The sequence below is a fragment of the Gracilinanus agilis genome, chromosome 1 (assembly GCF_016433145.1).
Source record: "Gracilinanus agilis isolate LMUSP501 chromosome 1, AgileGrace, whole genome shotgun sequence".
NCBI lineage: Eukaryota > Metazoa > Chordata > Mammalia > Didelphimorphia > Didelphidae > Gracilinanus > Gracilinanus agilis.
The window spans coordinates 285964549-285980190 of record NC_058130.1 but is presented as its reverse complement, the minus strand read 5'-3'; the positions used below and the strand labels follow the sequence as shown (position 1 = coordinate 285980190).

General features: G+C 35.5%; 1 protein-coding gene across 1 annotated transcript in view; it reads right to left on the bottom strand.

Moving 5' to 3' along the window:
- Positions 1 to 408: 408 nt before the first annotated feature.
- The window catches only part of LMNB1 (lamin B1), a 62344-nt gene continuing 47110 nt past the window's right edge, over positions 409 to 15642 (bottom strand). The window contains exons 7-11 of the mRNA XM_044657605.1: positions 15225 to 15450; positions 12054 to 12158; positions 7763 to 7882; positions 4263 to 4376; positions 409 to 579 (exon numbers count right to left, since the gene is read on the bottom strand). Of these exons, the coding sequence (XP_044513540.1) occupies positions 538 to 579; positions 4263 to 4376; positions 7763 to 7882; positions 12054 to 12158; positions 15225 to 15450 (607 nt within the window). The 3' untranslated portion in view covers positions 409 to 537. The remainder of the gene's footprint in view (positions 580 to 4262; positions 4377 to 7762; positions 7883 to 12053; positions 12159 to 15224; positions 15451 to 15642) is intronic.

Sequence of the window (15642 nt, the reverse complement as noted above, 5' to 3'; positions counted from 1 at the left end):
CACGATAATTAGACAATATTATTTTCTTACAAAGTTTCATTTTTTTCAATTAAAAAAACCTATAACCTTGATTATTACAAAAAAACACCTCAATACAAAAATGTCCAAAATATTTTAAATGCTTTCCCCTCCCTCACAGCACCATTATACAGAATAAAGAATTATCAATAGCACAATGATGGTCTAGATGGAGCAATCTCCAAATACCCCCAGACATACAGTGGTTTATTTCTCCTTCTCATAAAGACTTTCAAAAATAAAAAACAAGAAAAAACCAGGAACACAAAAATGGCAGAAATTTTGAGGAATTAAAAAAACCCTACACATTATCAACAATTCACATTTTACAGAAAAGTTATGGATATGATTTTTTTTATAAGATGTGTTTTTCAGTGGCAAAAAGAAAATTAAGGCCATTAGGCTTCCAGCTTATAAATTCACATAAAGGAAATATAAAAATACTTTGTGCTTCTGAGGTTCTAAGCATATGTAGATACAGATTACAGCAATTAATTTGAGATAACTGATTTTAATAGTTTACATAATTGTACAGCTTCTTTTGGATGCCCTTGGATCTCCCTGATTAGAAAAGAAGGAAAAAAAAGTTATTATGAAGAAAAGGAATCACAGAATCTTAGAACTGGAATGGGCCTTAGTAATCAAGTTCAATCCTGTCCTAGTTTGTAAATAGGAAACTTGAGAACCAAAGTTCTGTGGATCTTCCAGTGACATTAACAAATTTATAAAATTAAACTTAACATATATGTAAGCAATGTTTTTACTATTGCCAACACATTAACTATATCCTATGATTAATGTGTGTGTATACACACACACACACACACACACACACACACACACACACACACACACACACACACACACACACAGCCATCAGTATTTTGTTGTAGGAAAGCCCTGGAAATGAAGCATGTTTCCATCAATTATAGAATGGCTGAAAAAAATTATGGAATATGAATGAACAGAATGTTTTGCATTGTTAGAAAAAATAGAAACAGAGACTTGATACGGTTTTAATAAACTGATGATAGTAAACTAAGTAGAACCAGGAGAAAAAGTTTACATAATAACTACATTAAAAAGGAAAACAATACGATAAATTATGACTCCAGAAGACTGAAGATGAATCATTTCTTGTTGGAGAGGTGAGGGACTAGAGGGGGGGAAGTATATTATGAAGGGGAAAAGTATATTCTTATTGAGAGATTTTTATCTAATGTAAATATTTTTTAAAATTTAGAAAGTAACAGTATTATTCTAATTAATTATCTGATTATCATTATAATTAGTTAAACTAGAATATTACTTTAAAACTATTGCAGGCACTTATATGAGAGCTCAAGGGTCTGAACTGCGGAATAGGATTAGAGTAGAAGAAAGGGATGGACAGAACTTGTTATGAAGAAGTTGAAATGCATGAGAGAGGGAATATTAAAGATTACTTTGAGGTTTCTAGCCTGGGCATCTGGAAAAATTGTGATTCCAATGACATAACTGAGATAGTTTGTAAAAGGTAGACAACTTTTTTTTTTTAGTTGATGGCATAGAATATATGAAAGAGGGAAGAGGGAAAGAGCAAAAGGCCAAGAGTTGTAGAGAAAAGAAATATTATTTAAGGAAGCAGAAAAAAGAATAATAGAAATGGGAAAGCCAGAATAGCATAGTTTCCCAGAATTCAAGGAAGAAAAAGGGTGACCAATAGTCTAATTGAATGTCAAGGAAAATGATGACTGCTTATGGGAACTTTGAACTTGGTGAGCAGAAAAATTGCTTAGTGACATTTGAGAAAGCAATTTAAGGAGAATGGAAGGAAAAGACAGAAGCCAGATTTCAAGGACTAAGGGGAAAACAGGAAATGGATGTAACAGTAGATAAGACAAGTTGAAAGAGATTTGTGAATTAATTTAATCAGAGTTAGAATAGCTAAAGGGAACTATGGAGTCTGGTGGAATTTGGAAGAGTTAGGGATGACTTTAGCATATGTGAAAACAGAAGAGAAACAATGGAGAAAGAAGATTTGAATGTATTACTACCAAGACCTGAAATAAAGGATAACTGAAAGAGAAGGGTGTCAGAGAACCTTTCTACAAGTATTGAGCACCTACAACAAGCCAGGAATTGTACTGTATTAGTGTTGAGGATGCAAACAAAATGAATGAAACAATCTCTGCTCAAAATGCTATGGGAATTTACTGAAAAAGCATGGGTTGAAGAGTTAATCTTAGTAAAGGGGAAGAAGAAGTACCTTTTCTTCAGAGAAGGGAAGACTTAAGAGATGAACACAAAGGAGATAAAAAGGCTGAGGATACTTAAATCAGATGACCTTGATTATCTCAATAATTTAGGATAAGAGGTTATTAGATTGCAGGAAGGGGGCGATAGGAACTTATGAATGCAGGGGAGAATTTGAATAGCTGTTGTGGAGAGTGCTCAGGAAACTAACATGAGATAAATAGAATTACTGAACAACAGCAAGAGGTTATTTTATTTTATATTAATTTTTTTATTTTTCTTAAGAGCTTATCTAAAAGTGTATAACATTAACTTATAGTGGGAGGGGCATCTAGGTAACACCGTGGATAGAGTGCCAGGCCTGGAGTCAGGAGGACCTGGGTTCAAATTTGGCCTCAGATATTTCTTAGCTGTGTGACCCTGGGCAAGTCACTTAACTCCAATTGCTTTGCCCTTACTGCTCTTTTATCTTAAAATCAATACTTAGTATCATTCTAAGGCTGAAAATAAATATTTTTTTAAAAATTACATTAGGGTTAGTTTTGCTTTTTTGTTAGGACTTTTCCAATAATGTTCTGTGATCCTACAGGAGAAATATAAAAGAATAATATTAGTGTGACAAGAGGATAAAGAATTCAAAATTGGGAACTACCAACACAAAAGGAGAAAGAATAGTATGTCATTGAGGACAAGATTTAAAAATAACTGCCTTCTAAGCCTGATAAGTAGGGAAGGTATATGCAGAACAAATGGAATAGATAAAATAGGTAGTCACAATAAAGACTTCATTAGGTTTAAGGCAGTGGCAGGGGTCAGAAGGTTGTGGATGGAAAGCACCAATTTTGAGATCTTGGTAGTTAAATCAGTGCCATATCCATGAAGAGATCCTGGTTATGAGTATTATGGGTAAATGGCTGGCGTAGAATGGGGATGAAGGTCAGTACAGTTTGAGAGTGAGAAACTATGTTAAATCAGTCAAATGGGTCATTGGCAGCCTTTTATAGTTGGGAATGGGGTGGAGAAGCATGTGAGTCAGCTATTGTTGATATCAAGAATGAAGACAGGTCCTGGAATGCAGTATTGATAATGATGGCAAGTATTTAGAGAGAGTGGCATAATCATGTAACATGGATTGGGGTGGTATGTTAGTAATTACCCATCTACTACCAAACTACTCACTTATTGGTGTCATAGAATATTGACAGACCACTAAGACCACATGCATCATGTTCTCTTTTGTAGGGAAAGCCATTGAAATACAGCTTTGTGAAATGAGACATAGGGAGTCTTATAACTTATCTTATAGCTGTAATACTATTTAGTGAGTCATTTTGGGGGAAAACAGTTTCCTTTTACTGTAAATTTAACAAACAACAACAAACATTTCCCCATATAAAGAAAGGAAAAAGACTGAATATGAAACTGAACTTCTACTATATAATACTGTTTTAAGTATATTTCAAATTTAGAATAACAGTTCTGGCACTTCCTTGCTGTTTGTGTCTTTTCTGAATTTAATTTTGCTATTTACTTTTTAAACCTTTACCTTCCATCTTATAATCAATACTGTTTATTGGTTCCAAAGCAGAGGAACTGTAAGGGTCAGGGAGTGGGTTTTTGTTTTTTTTTTTTGTTATCTTTTTTTTTTTTTTTTTTTTTTAACCCTTGTACTTCGATGTATTGTCTCATAGGTGGAAGAGTGGTAAGGGTGGGCAATGGGGGTCAAGTGACTTGCCCAGGGTCACACAGCTGGGAAGTGGCTGAGGCCGGGTTTGAACCTAGGACCTCCTGTCTCTAGGCCTGACTCTCACTCCACTGAGCTACCCAGCTGCCCCCACGGAGTGGGGTTTTAAATGACTTGCCCAGGGTCATATAGCTAGGAAATATCTGAGGCCAAATTTGAACCCAGAACCTCCCATTTCTGGGCCTGACTCTTAATCTACTGAGCTACCTAGCTGCCCCCAATGTATTTTATTAATAAAATTTCAAACAAATGAATAGACTAATACCTGCTGCTGAAAGATATTCTCTTCCTCAATTGCTTCAATAATTTTCTCTTCCTCTTCTTCTTCCTCTTCTTCATGTAATGTTGTTCTGAAGGTTGTACTTCTTTGAGCAACCTCCTAAAAATAAAAGTAGGCTTATTATTGCAAGTATGAACTAGGCATGGCATTCCTACTCATGTAAGTTGGCAAGACTTGGCAATCTCTTCTGAGGAAAGGAGAAAGAGCCTATTGACTGCAAGAAAGAGCAAGAATGACTGATAAATCCATAGTTTATATCCAAAAGAGATGAGACACTTGATTGGTAAAATAATGACAATTATTATCTTTAGATGTAAAGAACTCCATGGGAGAAATTAAAACTACATAAGAATAGGAAATACATAATATATTTATTGGAGTAGTCTTAAAATCCTTTCAGTGAGTCTTAAGATAAGCAGGCAATCTAACACTTTTATTCAGCTATAAAAAGCAATAATATCCATATGCACAATAATTTGCTGAACATTAAACATGAAAGAATAGCAATGGAATAGCAACTCACTCTAGGTTTTTTTTTAAGTGAACAAACCCTTTTATCCAAACAAAACAGCCAACAGAAACTGGAGAAATTCTACAGATTAGAATCTGAACTGCACTGATGAGAAATAATTAAGAATTTTAAAATAACATCACTAAAATCTATAAACACAAGAAAACAATATGAAGGTTAAGAAGCAAAAAGCATATTTCATAAAGTAACAAATATTACAAATCAGCAATTAACAAGCTGCCTGAAAATGCTATAACATTTATACTGACTTTGACTCAGTTCAAAACTTATGACATATTCCAGTAACACAAATATATTAAAAAAGACCTAGACTCTATAGTACTTGAGATCTACATGGCAAACTAGTCACTGTTTAAAAGATACTACCACCACAATGTGAAAAACAATAGATAAAAACATTTTCAGCTAGACAACTTTAACCTATTATGGTTCTACATAAACTTAAATCTGGGGCAGTGAGGTGGTACAATAAAGCACTGGGCTTGGAGCCAGGAACATCTGAGTTCAAATGCGGTCCCAGACACTGGATGTGTGACCTGGGCAAGTCACCTAACACATATTGCCTCAGTTCCTCACACTGGAGAAGGAAATGGCACACTACTCCAGCATCTTTGACCAGAAAACTCCATGGGAAAAAAAAAACCATAGGGTCATATAGAATTGGGTACAACAGAACAACAAATGTAAACCCATCATACTCGCTTCAAAATAGAACTAAGTATTTGCTTTCAAATAAGAATTTATTTCAATTTTCTAACAATATGACTTATTTTAGATTATTTCCTTTTGGTGGTACTAAATACTTTATAAAAACAAGACTGGTCTATAGCCCAATGGAAGGCAAACAAGTTCACATCAAAGAGTTCCATAGTACCTAATATTATTGTGTATCATCTCACATCCTGTCAATCTTTCCCTGCTGAAAGGAATCTCAAAGGCTAACCTCATCAAGAATTCCCTCTATAACTATCCAATAAATGGTTATCTAGTCTCCAAAAGTGGTGGTATCTCTTTCCAAGGAGGTCTTCAAACAGAAGATGAAACCTAGAGAGTGCCTATCTTTTGAAGAATGGCTCAACAGATTATGATGTATGAATGTGATGGAATATTACTGCTCCATAAGAAATGATGAAATGGTTTTGGAGAAACCTCTGAAGAGTTATATACTGAGGAGTGGTTAAGTGAACAAAACCAAGATAATATTTTATACATTACAAGTATAAACAATTTGAGGATTCTTATCAATGCAGCAACCAATTAGGACTCCAGAAGATTGACAATGAAGTATGTGGAATATATCTGGACAAAGATATAAGATGCAGAAGATTGATTTTCATGCAAAACTAGTAGAGAATTTGTCACAAGAGCTTTATTTTCTTTTTCTGATGGGGGGGGCGAAGGGCAACAGAGATAGGTTTAACTATTTCCTATAAAAAGAATGAAAAGAAGGATATTGAAGAATCTTTTTTTTTAATGCCGAGAACAGAAGGCCAGAAGGGAGCACAGAACTGGAAATTGAGGGGATATCCATTAATTGGGGAATAGTTGAATAAATTGTGGTATGATTGTGATGAAAAATTATTATGATACAAATGATAAGCAGGTTGATTTTAGGAGAATGTGGAAAGACTTGCATGGAGTTATGCAGAGAGAAGTGAGCAGGACCAAGAGAATGTTGTATTCAGTAAGAGCAATATTGTTCAGAGTTAACTTTGAATTACTAAGCTATTACTATGATGTAATCGTCAAATTCAGGTGAAATTTACAACATATTCTAAGAGTTATTAGCAAAAATAGACTTATCTATAAATACCTTGGGTTCACCTTTAGGATTCATACACATATTTAATTTTCTTTCAATTCTAAAATATGATAATAATCAAGCTATGGATAGGGAAGAGCAGTTGTGTCAAACTCAAACATAAATGGAGGTCACCAATCCATAAAGATTGCTGTGGCTTCAAGCTAACTTAATAAAAGAAGTATTAACATTATCTACATTCCATTGTAATTTGAAATTTTAATTAAATATTGCCCAATTATATGTTAATCATTTGGGCCACAGTCGGGCACATGACCCTGCCCATGTTTGACATCTCTAGTTTAGAGGACTAAATTTGGAGTCAGAGTCTCAATCCCAGTTTTGTTACTTGCTGGCTATATATAACCTTGAGTAGGTCATTTAACTTCTCTCTGCCCCAGTTTACTAATATTCATAAAGGAAAGACTATTTGCAATACTAACCTTACTAAGTAACTGTGTAAACTAAAGGAGATAAAATGCTTTGCAAGCCATAACATGTCATGTAAACACCAATTATTTATTTGCATATCTCAATTGGTAACATTTCTTTTTAGAATTTCTTTTAATTTTATTTTTTCTGATGAATATATTTCAATATAACTGGTTTCCTTAGTAAACCTTAGTATTTTTTTTCTTTTTTTTAATCCTACATTTTTATTGAACTTGGATTGTACCAGCATCATACTTCTGGTAAACTCATTAGCCTGCAAGAATTCGATAGTTTTGGTATTCACATCTTCTCAGTACCCTCAGTACCCTCTGCTCCTTTGGAGAGAGAACTAGAAGGCAGAGAAAGAACTCCCAAAACTTCTGTAGAAAGAGGACTCTCACTGATTAGTCAGCTTTTTATTTCCCACCAGCTGATTCTCCTTCCTCTAATACCTCTTTCCCTACTACTTTTCAGCTTTCTTGTGTGCGCTGTGCTTCTTGAGGACAGGATTACTTTTTTCTTATTTCTATATTGAGCACTTATCAGAGGGCTTAGCACATAGTAAGGGCTTTTGACAAGGATTAGTAAAAAATATTAACTGGGATATTTAGTTAGGCCTTTTATAGTAAAGATATTAACTATCACATGCATTATTTTTGAGACTATAAAGTCGATAAAGACACAAAAAAAGATTAAGAACTCTTGTTCTAATTATCTTACCTCTCCTTGAGAGTTTTTTAATATAACCTTTATATTTTCACCAGTGCCCCAGGAATTCTGGTTCTTCCAGATGAGGTCAGTGGGAGGAGAGGCAATGACTCCAGCATCTGCAGCCCAAATCTGAAAAAGAAGAAAGCATCAATATACACAAAGCTTATACCTTTCTTGTGATAGTCATGGGACGATGACCCAGTGTCTTAAAGTTGAAGATCGAAACACCACAAAAGCATAGTTGGATTAATATTACCTGTGTGAATGAAAACAAGTCATCATTTCACCTTTCTTGTTCTCAGTTTTCTAAGTCAGAAAATGAGGAAACTGATGTAGATGATCTCTAAGGTCTCCTCCATTGCTAAAATCCTATGATATTGGCTACAATGAGTCCAAATCTCAAGTACCTTCTCTGAGCTGTTGTGGGGAAGGGGAGAATGAAAGGAAGTCCACTCTATAACAGGGGTACTCTGATGCCCAGGGAAGTGTTCACTTTGGATGCTTCCAACCCAAGCTCTTCTGCTGGGATGTCGCTATTACTGCCCAGGCATGAAAGGATAAAGATGTGAGTCTTCCATATTACAAATGAGTCTCCCAAATTGCAACTTCTTAGCCCTTTAATCTCAGGGTAAGAACAGGCAACAACATGAATATAAAGTGGGATACACACCTCTGATAAAGAACACAGAGCTCTAGGTCTCTTTCCTTTTATCTGTTGTTGCTAGGTAAATTCGCAAGTGGGTGAGGTGATATTAAGGGCAATCGATTAGCAGACTACGATCTTCCTCTTCCCTCTATGAGTTGCAAGGGCATTGTGATTAGGAAGATGGCTACCTTTGCAATTCTTGGCTTAGTTAATTTGCTAAACATGATCAGAAAAGTCTTGAATTAGCAGGGTTTTTTTTAACGGTTCAGTTATTTTGTGATTATAAATCTTGAACTTTTCTAAAAAAATCATAGCATGCATGAAATTTGCTGACACTTTTCTACCTCATGCTATATTATGTGAAGTTGTGGTTCAACATAGATTTTTTTCCCTCATACTGTTTTCCAGTTTTCCCAGTAGTTTTTGTCAAATAGCGAGTTCTTCCAAAAGCTTGGATCTTTGGATTTGTCAAATACTAGGCTCTATGGTCATTTACCATTGCATGTCGATGGCCTAATCTATTCCATTGGTCCTACACTCTATTTCTTAGCCAGTACCAGATTGTTTTGATGGTTGTAGCTTTATAAGTACAGTTTGAGATCTGGTACAGCTAAGTCATCATCCTTCATATTTTTCTTTTCATTAAGTCCCTTGATATTCTAGGTCTTTTTTCCTTCTAGATGAATTTTGTTATTTTTTTTCTAGCTCTATGAAATAATTTTTGGGTAGTTTGATTGTTATGGCACTGAATAAGTAAATTAATTTAAGGAAGAACTGTCATTTTTATTATATTGGCTTGGCCCATTTCATGAGCAATTAATCTTTTCCTAATTGTTTAGATCTGACTTTATTTACGTGAAAAGTGTTTTGTAGTTGTAATCATATAGTTCCTGGCAGGTAGACTCCCAGATGTTTTGTATTGTCTACAGTTATTTTAAATGGGATGTCTCTTTCTATGGCATGTTATTGAGCTTTATTTATAGTATGGGAGAAATGGTGATATTTATGTGGGTTTATTTTATATATGGCACCTTTGCTAAAGCCGTTAAACGTTTTGATTAGTTTTTTGATGGATTCTCTAGGTATGCCATCATTTTGTCTGCAAAACTTTATTTCTTCATTGCCTATTCTAATTCCTTCAATCTCTTCTTCTCTTATTGTTATAACTGACATTTCTAGTACAATATTGAATATTAGTGGTGATTGTTTTTTTTATTGCCAGTACTTAAAACAATCTTAAAATGCTTATTGACTGACTTACAGATATTCTAGAGTACACTAAGATAGAACTATTTCAGTGTTAAATTCCAAATCAAGTTAAAATTTCATCTTTCTCTGATGTCAAGCACAAAAAGCCAACATACTAAGCAAAGATGAAAGAAAATAGGGGTTTCTACCCACTAAATAGAGGTCCCTTAGTGTGGATTTAGGTTTCAATCAGTGATGACCCAAACAGTGGTTCTGGTCTAGTTTGTAGGCCCAGGGGTCAGCCACACCAGTCCTCTGTAAGTTTAACATAAAATCTGACTACGGTTTGATGTTATTTAAATAAATGATGTTTACTTTATAAATAGGAGGATGGGTAGAGGACCAGGGTAAAAGGAGTTTCCTGAGCTACCAGGTTCTAGCTCCTCCCTCTCAGGGACTGGTCCAACAACATTGGGCTACTCTATTTACTCTATCTCCTTTTACCCTTTTAGCTAACTAAAATCTGACTAGCTGGTCCAAAAGTGAGAACAAAGTTCAGATTGTAAGGTTTTAGCTATAAGTTTAAGCCTAGAGTGGTCTGGCTTGGAGTAGGGCAGACAGATTCTGTCCTGGCAACTTCTTTCACTCCAGGAACCGGGTCTCAGCACTAAACCGAGATCAGGATGAGGGTCAGGATCAGGTAAAGACCCTGTGGATTCCTGCATCTCCTCAGATAAGTCCGGAGCTCTGCCAAGACCCCTGTAATCGATCAAAATGGCCTCCAGAAGTTTTTCTTTTCTCCCACTTGCAGAGTCCCAAGGCAAAAGCGACTCCTGGGACTCTCTGTCCTTATCCTTCCCTCTCATTCTGGAATGTGACCCATAATGGTTCCAGTGTGTGGTCGACTGCTTTTGCAAACAGCCTCTTCCACAAGGTTCTTGCATGCTTTTCCCCCAAAGTTTGCCCTCATCTATCTTTATTTTAACAAAGAGGTATAACTTCCTATATCAGATTTGAATTACAGTAGTAGTTAAAGCAAATAGATCTTCTATATTCTCAAAACAAAAAGGGAAATCCAAATTTAGTGACTCATCCTACAAGTTAAATATCACTATTAGTTAGTACATAAATACCTATCCTTTTAGAGATTTCTCTAACTGAAAAGAAAAAATAATTATCCAAGACCTTATAATGCTTATCTTTTTAAGAAAATGAATTTCTAATAATAAGAAATATTCAAACAACATTTTCTTTTAATGGAGAGACACAATTTAACATAGTGGATGGAGGTATCTGGAGTTAGGAAAACCTAGATTAAGTCTTGCAAATGGCAGATCTTGGCTGTGTGGTTCTGGGCCAAATGCCCCAGAGAATTCCAAGACTATAAAAGAATAGTAAGGATGGATATGGATTGGTAGAAGGAACTTCATCATTATTTTTTAACACCACATGTTGAAAACTTTTATTTTGTTTCATTAGTAGGAATTTGAGTAGGAAGTCTCTTTTACCTCATTTTGTTACTAGGTAGTCTGACCGACTTGCCATAACATCAAAGAGGTGGCCGATATTGTCCAAAGTACCAAAGAATCCCCATAGTTCTAGGAAAATGAGTTTAGTATGGGGGAGGGAGGAGGAGAAGGGTTTTTTCCTCTGAAGTTTCATCAAGGTCTAGTAGTAACATGAAGGCCAGGTCTTTCCTCTACTGCCTGTTTTTTATTATTTAGTTGAAGGCTGAAGAGGGGAAGGGGGTCCTTTATACAAACTAGCCATTAAAACTAGTGGTGGCCAAGTGACCTCAGAATTTCTGAGGCATCTGTTTACAAAAGGGTGAAGGAACAGGAAGCAGATCATGTTCTAGAAGCTACTTCCAAATCCATTATTCTGTCTGTTCCATGGAGAGGAAACTGCAAAACGAGTCTTATTATGCGAAAGGGCTAAAGAAGTTTATGTCCATATCTCTATATGTTCCTTTAAATCTCAGCAATCTTGGGCTTCAAAAATTGCAAAGGCTGGGGATGCCTGAAGATCCCATGATGGAATCTTGAGTCTGGCCAACTGCCAGAGATGGAAGGCCCAGGTTGGCTTTTCTTTTAACATCAAGGACAAACACCATTGATAGCATCTTGACAGTTGCTTCCTGGCCTGCTGGCCTGCAGGGTTCATATTCCAGGCCAGACTCAAAGGATTGGAGTAGGGGGGAAGGGAGGGGCAGGGACCCACAGATTAGGGTAGTGGTCAAGGTTTCAAAGGCCTAAGGACAAGGCTGGTGGGTGGGCTAGGCCCTTGCCTGGTAGGGTCCAAGGGCCCTTTGACTTCTTGTGCTGTCTAAAAGTCTTCTCAAGGAACTTCATTGAGGGCTCCCTATCTTGATGAAATCAAAACTATAGTACTGTTACAGCCCCTACCCCCAATCTAATTAAGATAACAAGCTAAGCTTATTTCCAGCAAGAAAAAAAAATCACTTACTGTAACACTCTGGCCTGCCTTCAATACATATTTTGAGAGATATTTATAACTGACTGATGTATCTCTTATTTTTCTGATCATCTCCCAGCCTCCCATTGGTTGATCCTAGGTAAAGAATAAATGAAAAAAGATTGTTTAAAAAAAAACACAAGGATAGTCAATAACTTAATACATTTCTAAATCTACTCAAACATAGGCAGACTTAGTAAAAAGAAGCTTCTTTATTTTATTTCTTTGCTTGTGATCAAAGGAAAACTAATTGTCCTTTCATTCACATTTTCACATTCTGATAAAAAGGACTTTTCATTTGACAAGATTAACTTACAAAATGCTACATGTAATTCACAATTAAAAGACTTTATTTTACTATTAAATCAAAGAGAAATACCATTGAGGAAATCATCCTGGTTTCTTAAAAAGTTTGTTAGAAGACTATATGCCTTTGAAGGACCTATTAAGATGAAAAGGCTAAGTTTGATAACAGACTATGTACCTGACATCTAGAGTTGGATAGCTATTTGGATGCCTTTTTTAAGATCATGTAAAGTATCAATGACAAAAGTAATCAGAGATCTTGGAAAATTTACAGTATAAATCAGGTAGGTCCTTAAAAAAAAATATATATATATATATGTATGTTATACATATATCCACATATATGCATATATATATCCTTATAATAGAACCATTATCTCAGCTGTCAGACTCACAATTACAAATATAAATATTTGATGGTTTTTAGGCCTTTAAAATTTAAACACAAATTTAAAAAGGAAAAAAAATGTCTTATAATCTGGACCTATAACTCGCCCCTCTTACCTAAGAATATTACAATATGCTCTTCATATCCAGGGTGGATCTAACAGTAAGACAGGCCTATGGAACATATTTGATAGGTCACAGCTTTTCTGACCTTTCAAAGCTTACTGGGATTGATAGAGGTATAGTCTCTTGAAATCTTGTACTAAACTTGAGTTATCCATTACTATCTAGTCAGTACGAAATCATGCTAATGGCCATCAAATTTGGCACAAATTTCACAATGAAACTTACAAGAAAAAATATCTTTAAGTTTCCAAATAGCTCCAAAGAATGGCTTAGTTGTGGCTATATTGTCTCTGTGAATTTTTGGAACTATAAAAAGGAACTATATATCCTCTTTATACAGGGTTAGTTAGAACTATCCACTCTGTCTATGTGCTTACTCATCTACTAATATAATATTTTAAAATAAACAATGATGGGCAGGTAAAAACCAGGCTGGCACCTGCCCTTGATACTAAAATACATACAAGTATACAGCATACTGAACTCTGGCTTTAACAGTTATATCTCTGGTTATCTCTTTCCTTTCCATTTCCTCTCATAAAACTAGGTTCCCTATTACACTCCTGGTTTGCATATTGTGTAATATTGTACACACCTGTAGTTAGAAGATTTTTAGTGGTACAAGATAATTATGTCAAAATGATCAATTAGGGAGACAAGCCTCCCAAATGATTACAGGGGGGATTGTGAAGATGGGATTAACTCTACCCTGCCCATTTTTAGATTTAATCACAGAAGTGTAAATATTCCACTTACATTTGAGTGGGGGAAGGTCTGTAACCCACATGTGTGAAAGTGGGTGACTAATCAGAATTGACTGACTGCCTCCTGGGCAGTACTAAACAAAGATTTAGATGTAATTGGTACACATAAAATGGGAGGAAGGCACAGGAAGTGACAAAAGGAATGGTCTTTATAAATTGTAAGAACTTCCTGGGAAGCTCTCTCTTTTGCCTTGAACTGGACCCTGGAGGATCTGGCTGAGGACTGCTTTATATTTCTCCTTAGAACTACCAAGTGGGTGAGTAAAAAAGTCTGATTCCCTTCCAAGGCTTCTCCCTGGAGGTACTAGCCTTCGGAGGGGCCCCTTATCTGGAGGAGGCCTCATGGCTAAAACCTTTTTTAATTGACCCTTAGGCCCTCTGGCCAGTGCTACTGGAGCCCTGCTGGAGAAAGCCAGGGCTTGAACACATAGTCTAGCCCAGTGATGGGCAGACTTTTTAAAGAGGAGGCCAAAGGAAAGGAAATGCTCATCTGTCAGTCTGTTTCTAAGGCAACTCTTTCAAAGTTTCATTGTATTGTATTCTACTTATTGTAGTCGTCAGATTAGGAATAATGTCTTGTAGCCTAATAGAACATTTCAGGGAGCCACATCTGGCCCACAGGCCAAAGTTTGCCATCACTGGTCTAGCCCATTAAGCTAGATCTCTTACTCTATCCCTTCTCTGAAATTCTTACTTTCACTCTTTCCCTCTATTTTATAAATAAATTGCTAAAAATCATTTGGAATTGAGTAATCAATTCCTGGAGACCACCCTCTCTTATATTTAGTTTGACCACCAAAATTTTACCCTTTATAATTGCTAAGGGGATGAAGGGGAAAAGTGTTAAATATTGAGTTATATGTTGATTTATCAGCAGTCTTGAAATTGACAATAACCTAGGATTAAAAATTATGTCTTTTTTTCTTTTAGAAAGTGATTCCTCAAACTGTATCAAAAAAATATTTTTGATTTTTGTCTACATGCAACAGCATTATTTTCTTAATTAATTTAGAGGAAAAACATTCCAACAATGACCTGGTCTGTCCTCATGATTTTGGATAGTATTAAATTATCAAAAGAATTTTTATTATTTTCATCCATTAACTCATCAGGTCTTCCCATCACAAATCCCATTATCATAAAGATATCTCTTAGAATACACGAAAATGATGTGTTTATTAGATTAATATGATAAAATTGCCAGGAGAAACATAGTTATATTTAATTTAAATTTAAATAGTAATTAAGTCACTTTATTTATTTTAAACCCCTTACCTTCTATCTTAGCATTTCCAAGATAGAAGAGTGGTAAGGGTTAGGCAACTGAGGTTAAGTGACTTGCCCAGGTTTACACAGCTAGGAAATGTCTTAGGCCATATTTGACTAGGATCTTCCATATCTTTTCTGAGCTGCCACTATTAAATCACTTTAAACATAGATGCTATTTAAATTGTGCTGGAGAAAAGAGCTGTGAGAAAGAAAGGGACATTAATTTCAAAAGCTATTCCAAGACAACCAAACAAAACCCAATTCATCAAGTAGGTTTTTTGAAATAGGTACATGTAAAATTTTATTTTACCTGTCCAGAAGTGTTCTTTAGGCGGATAAATTTTCCTTCGACATCTATCTTTTCAATGGAAACATTTCCAGTGGCTGAGGCTGAATGAGAGATGCTGATGCTACTACTTGCCTCTGATTCTTCCACATCAACCCTCCTCCTCTTTCCTTTAGTTGTACGTATACTTTGGCTGGAGGATGCTCTTGACACTGTTACATGAGAACAAGGGGTTGAAGAAAGCTTCAGCCTACATAAAAAGAAAGGTAAAATAATTACTTGATGCTTTCATGGAGTATAGCATCCATTCCCAACTAAAATAGAAGCTGATTAACTTTCTAACAGAAAGTATTACTAACTTTTTGCTAAATAATACTGGTGTGTAAATGACAAAAGATCAGCTTGGATTGTACTTCTGGCTCCAGACTGATCCCAAGTCAGT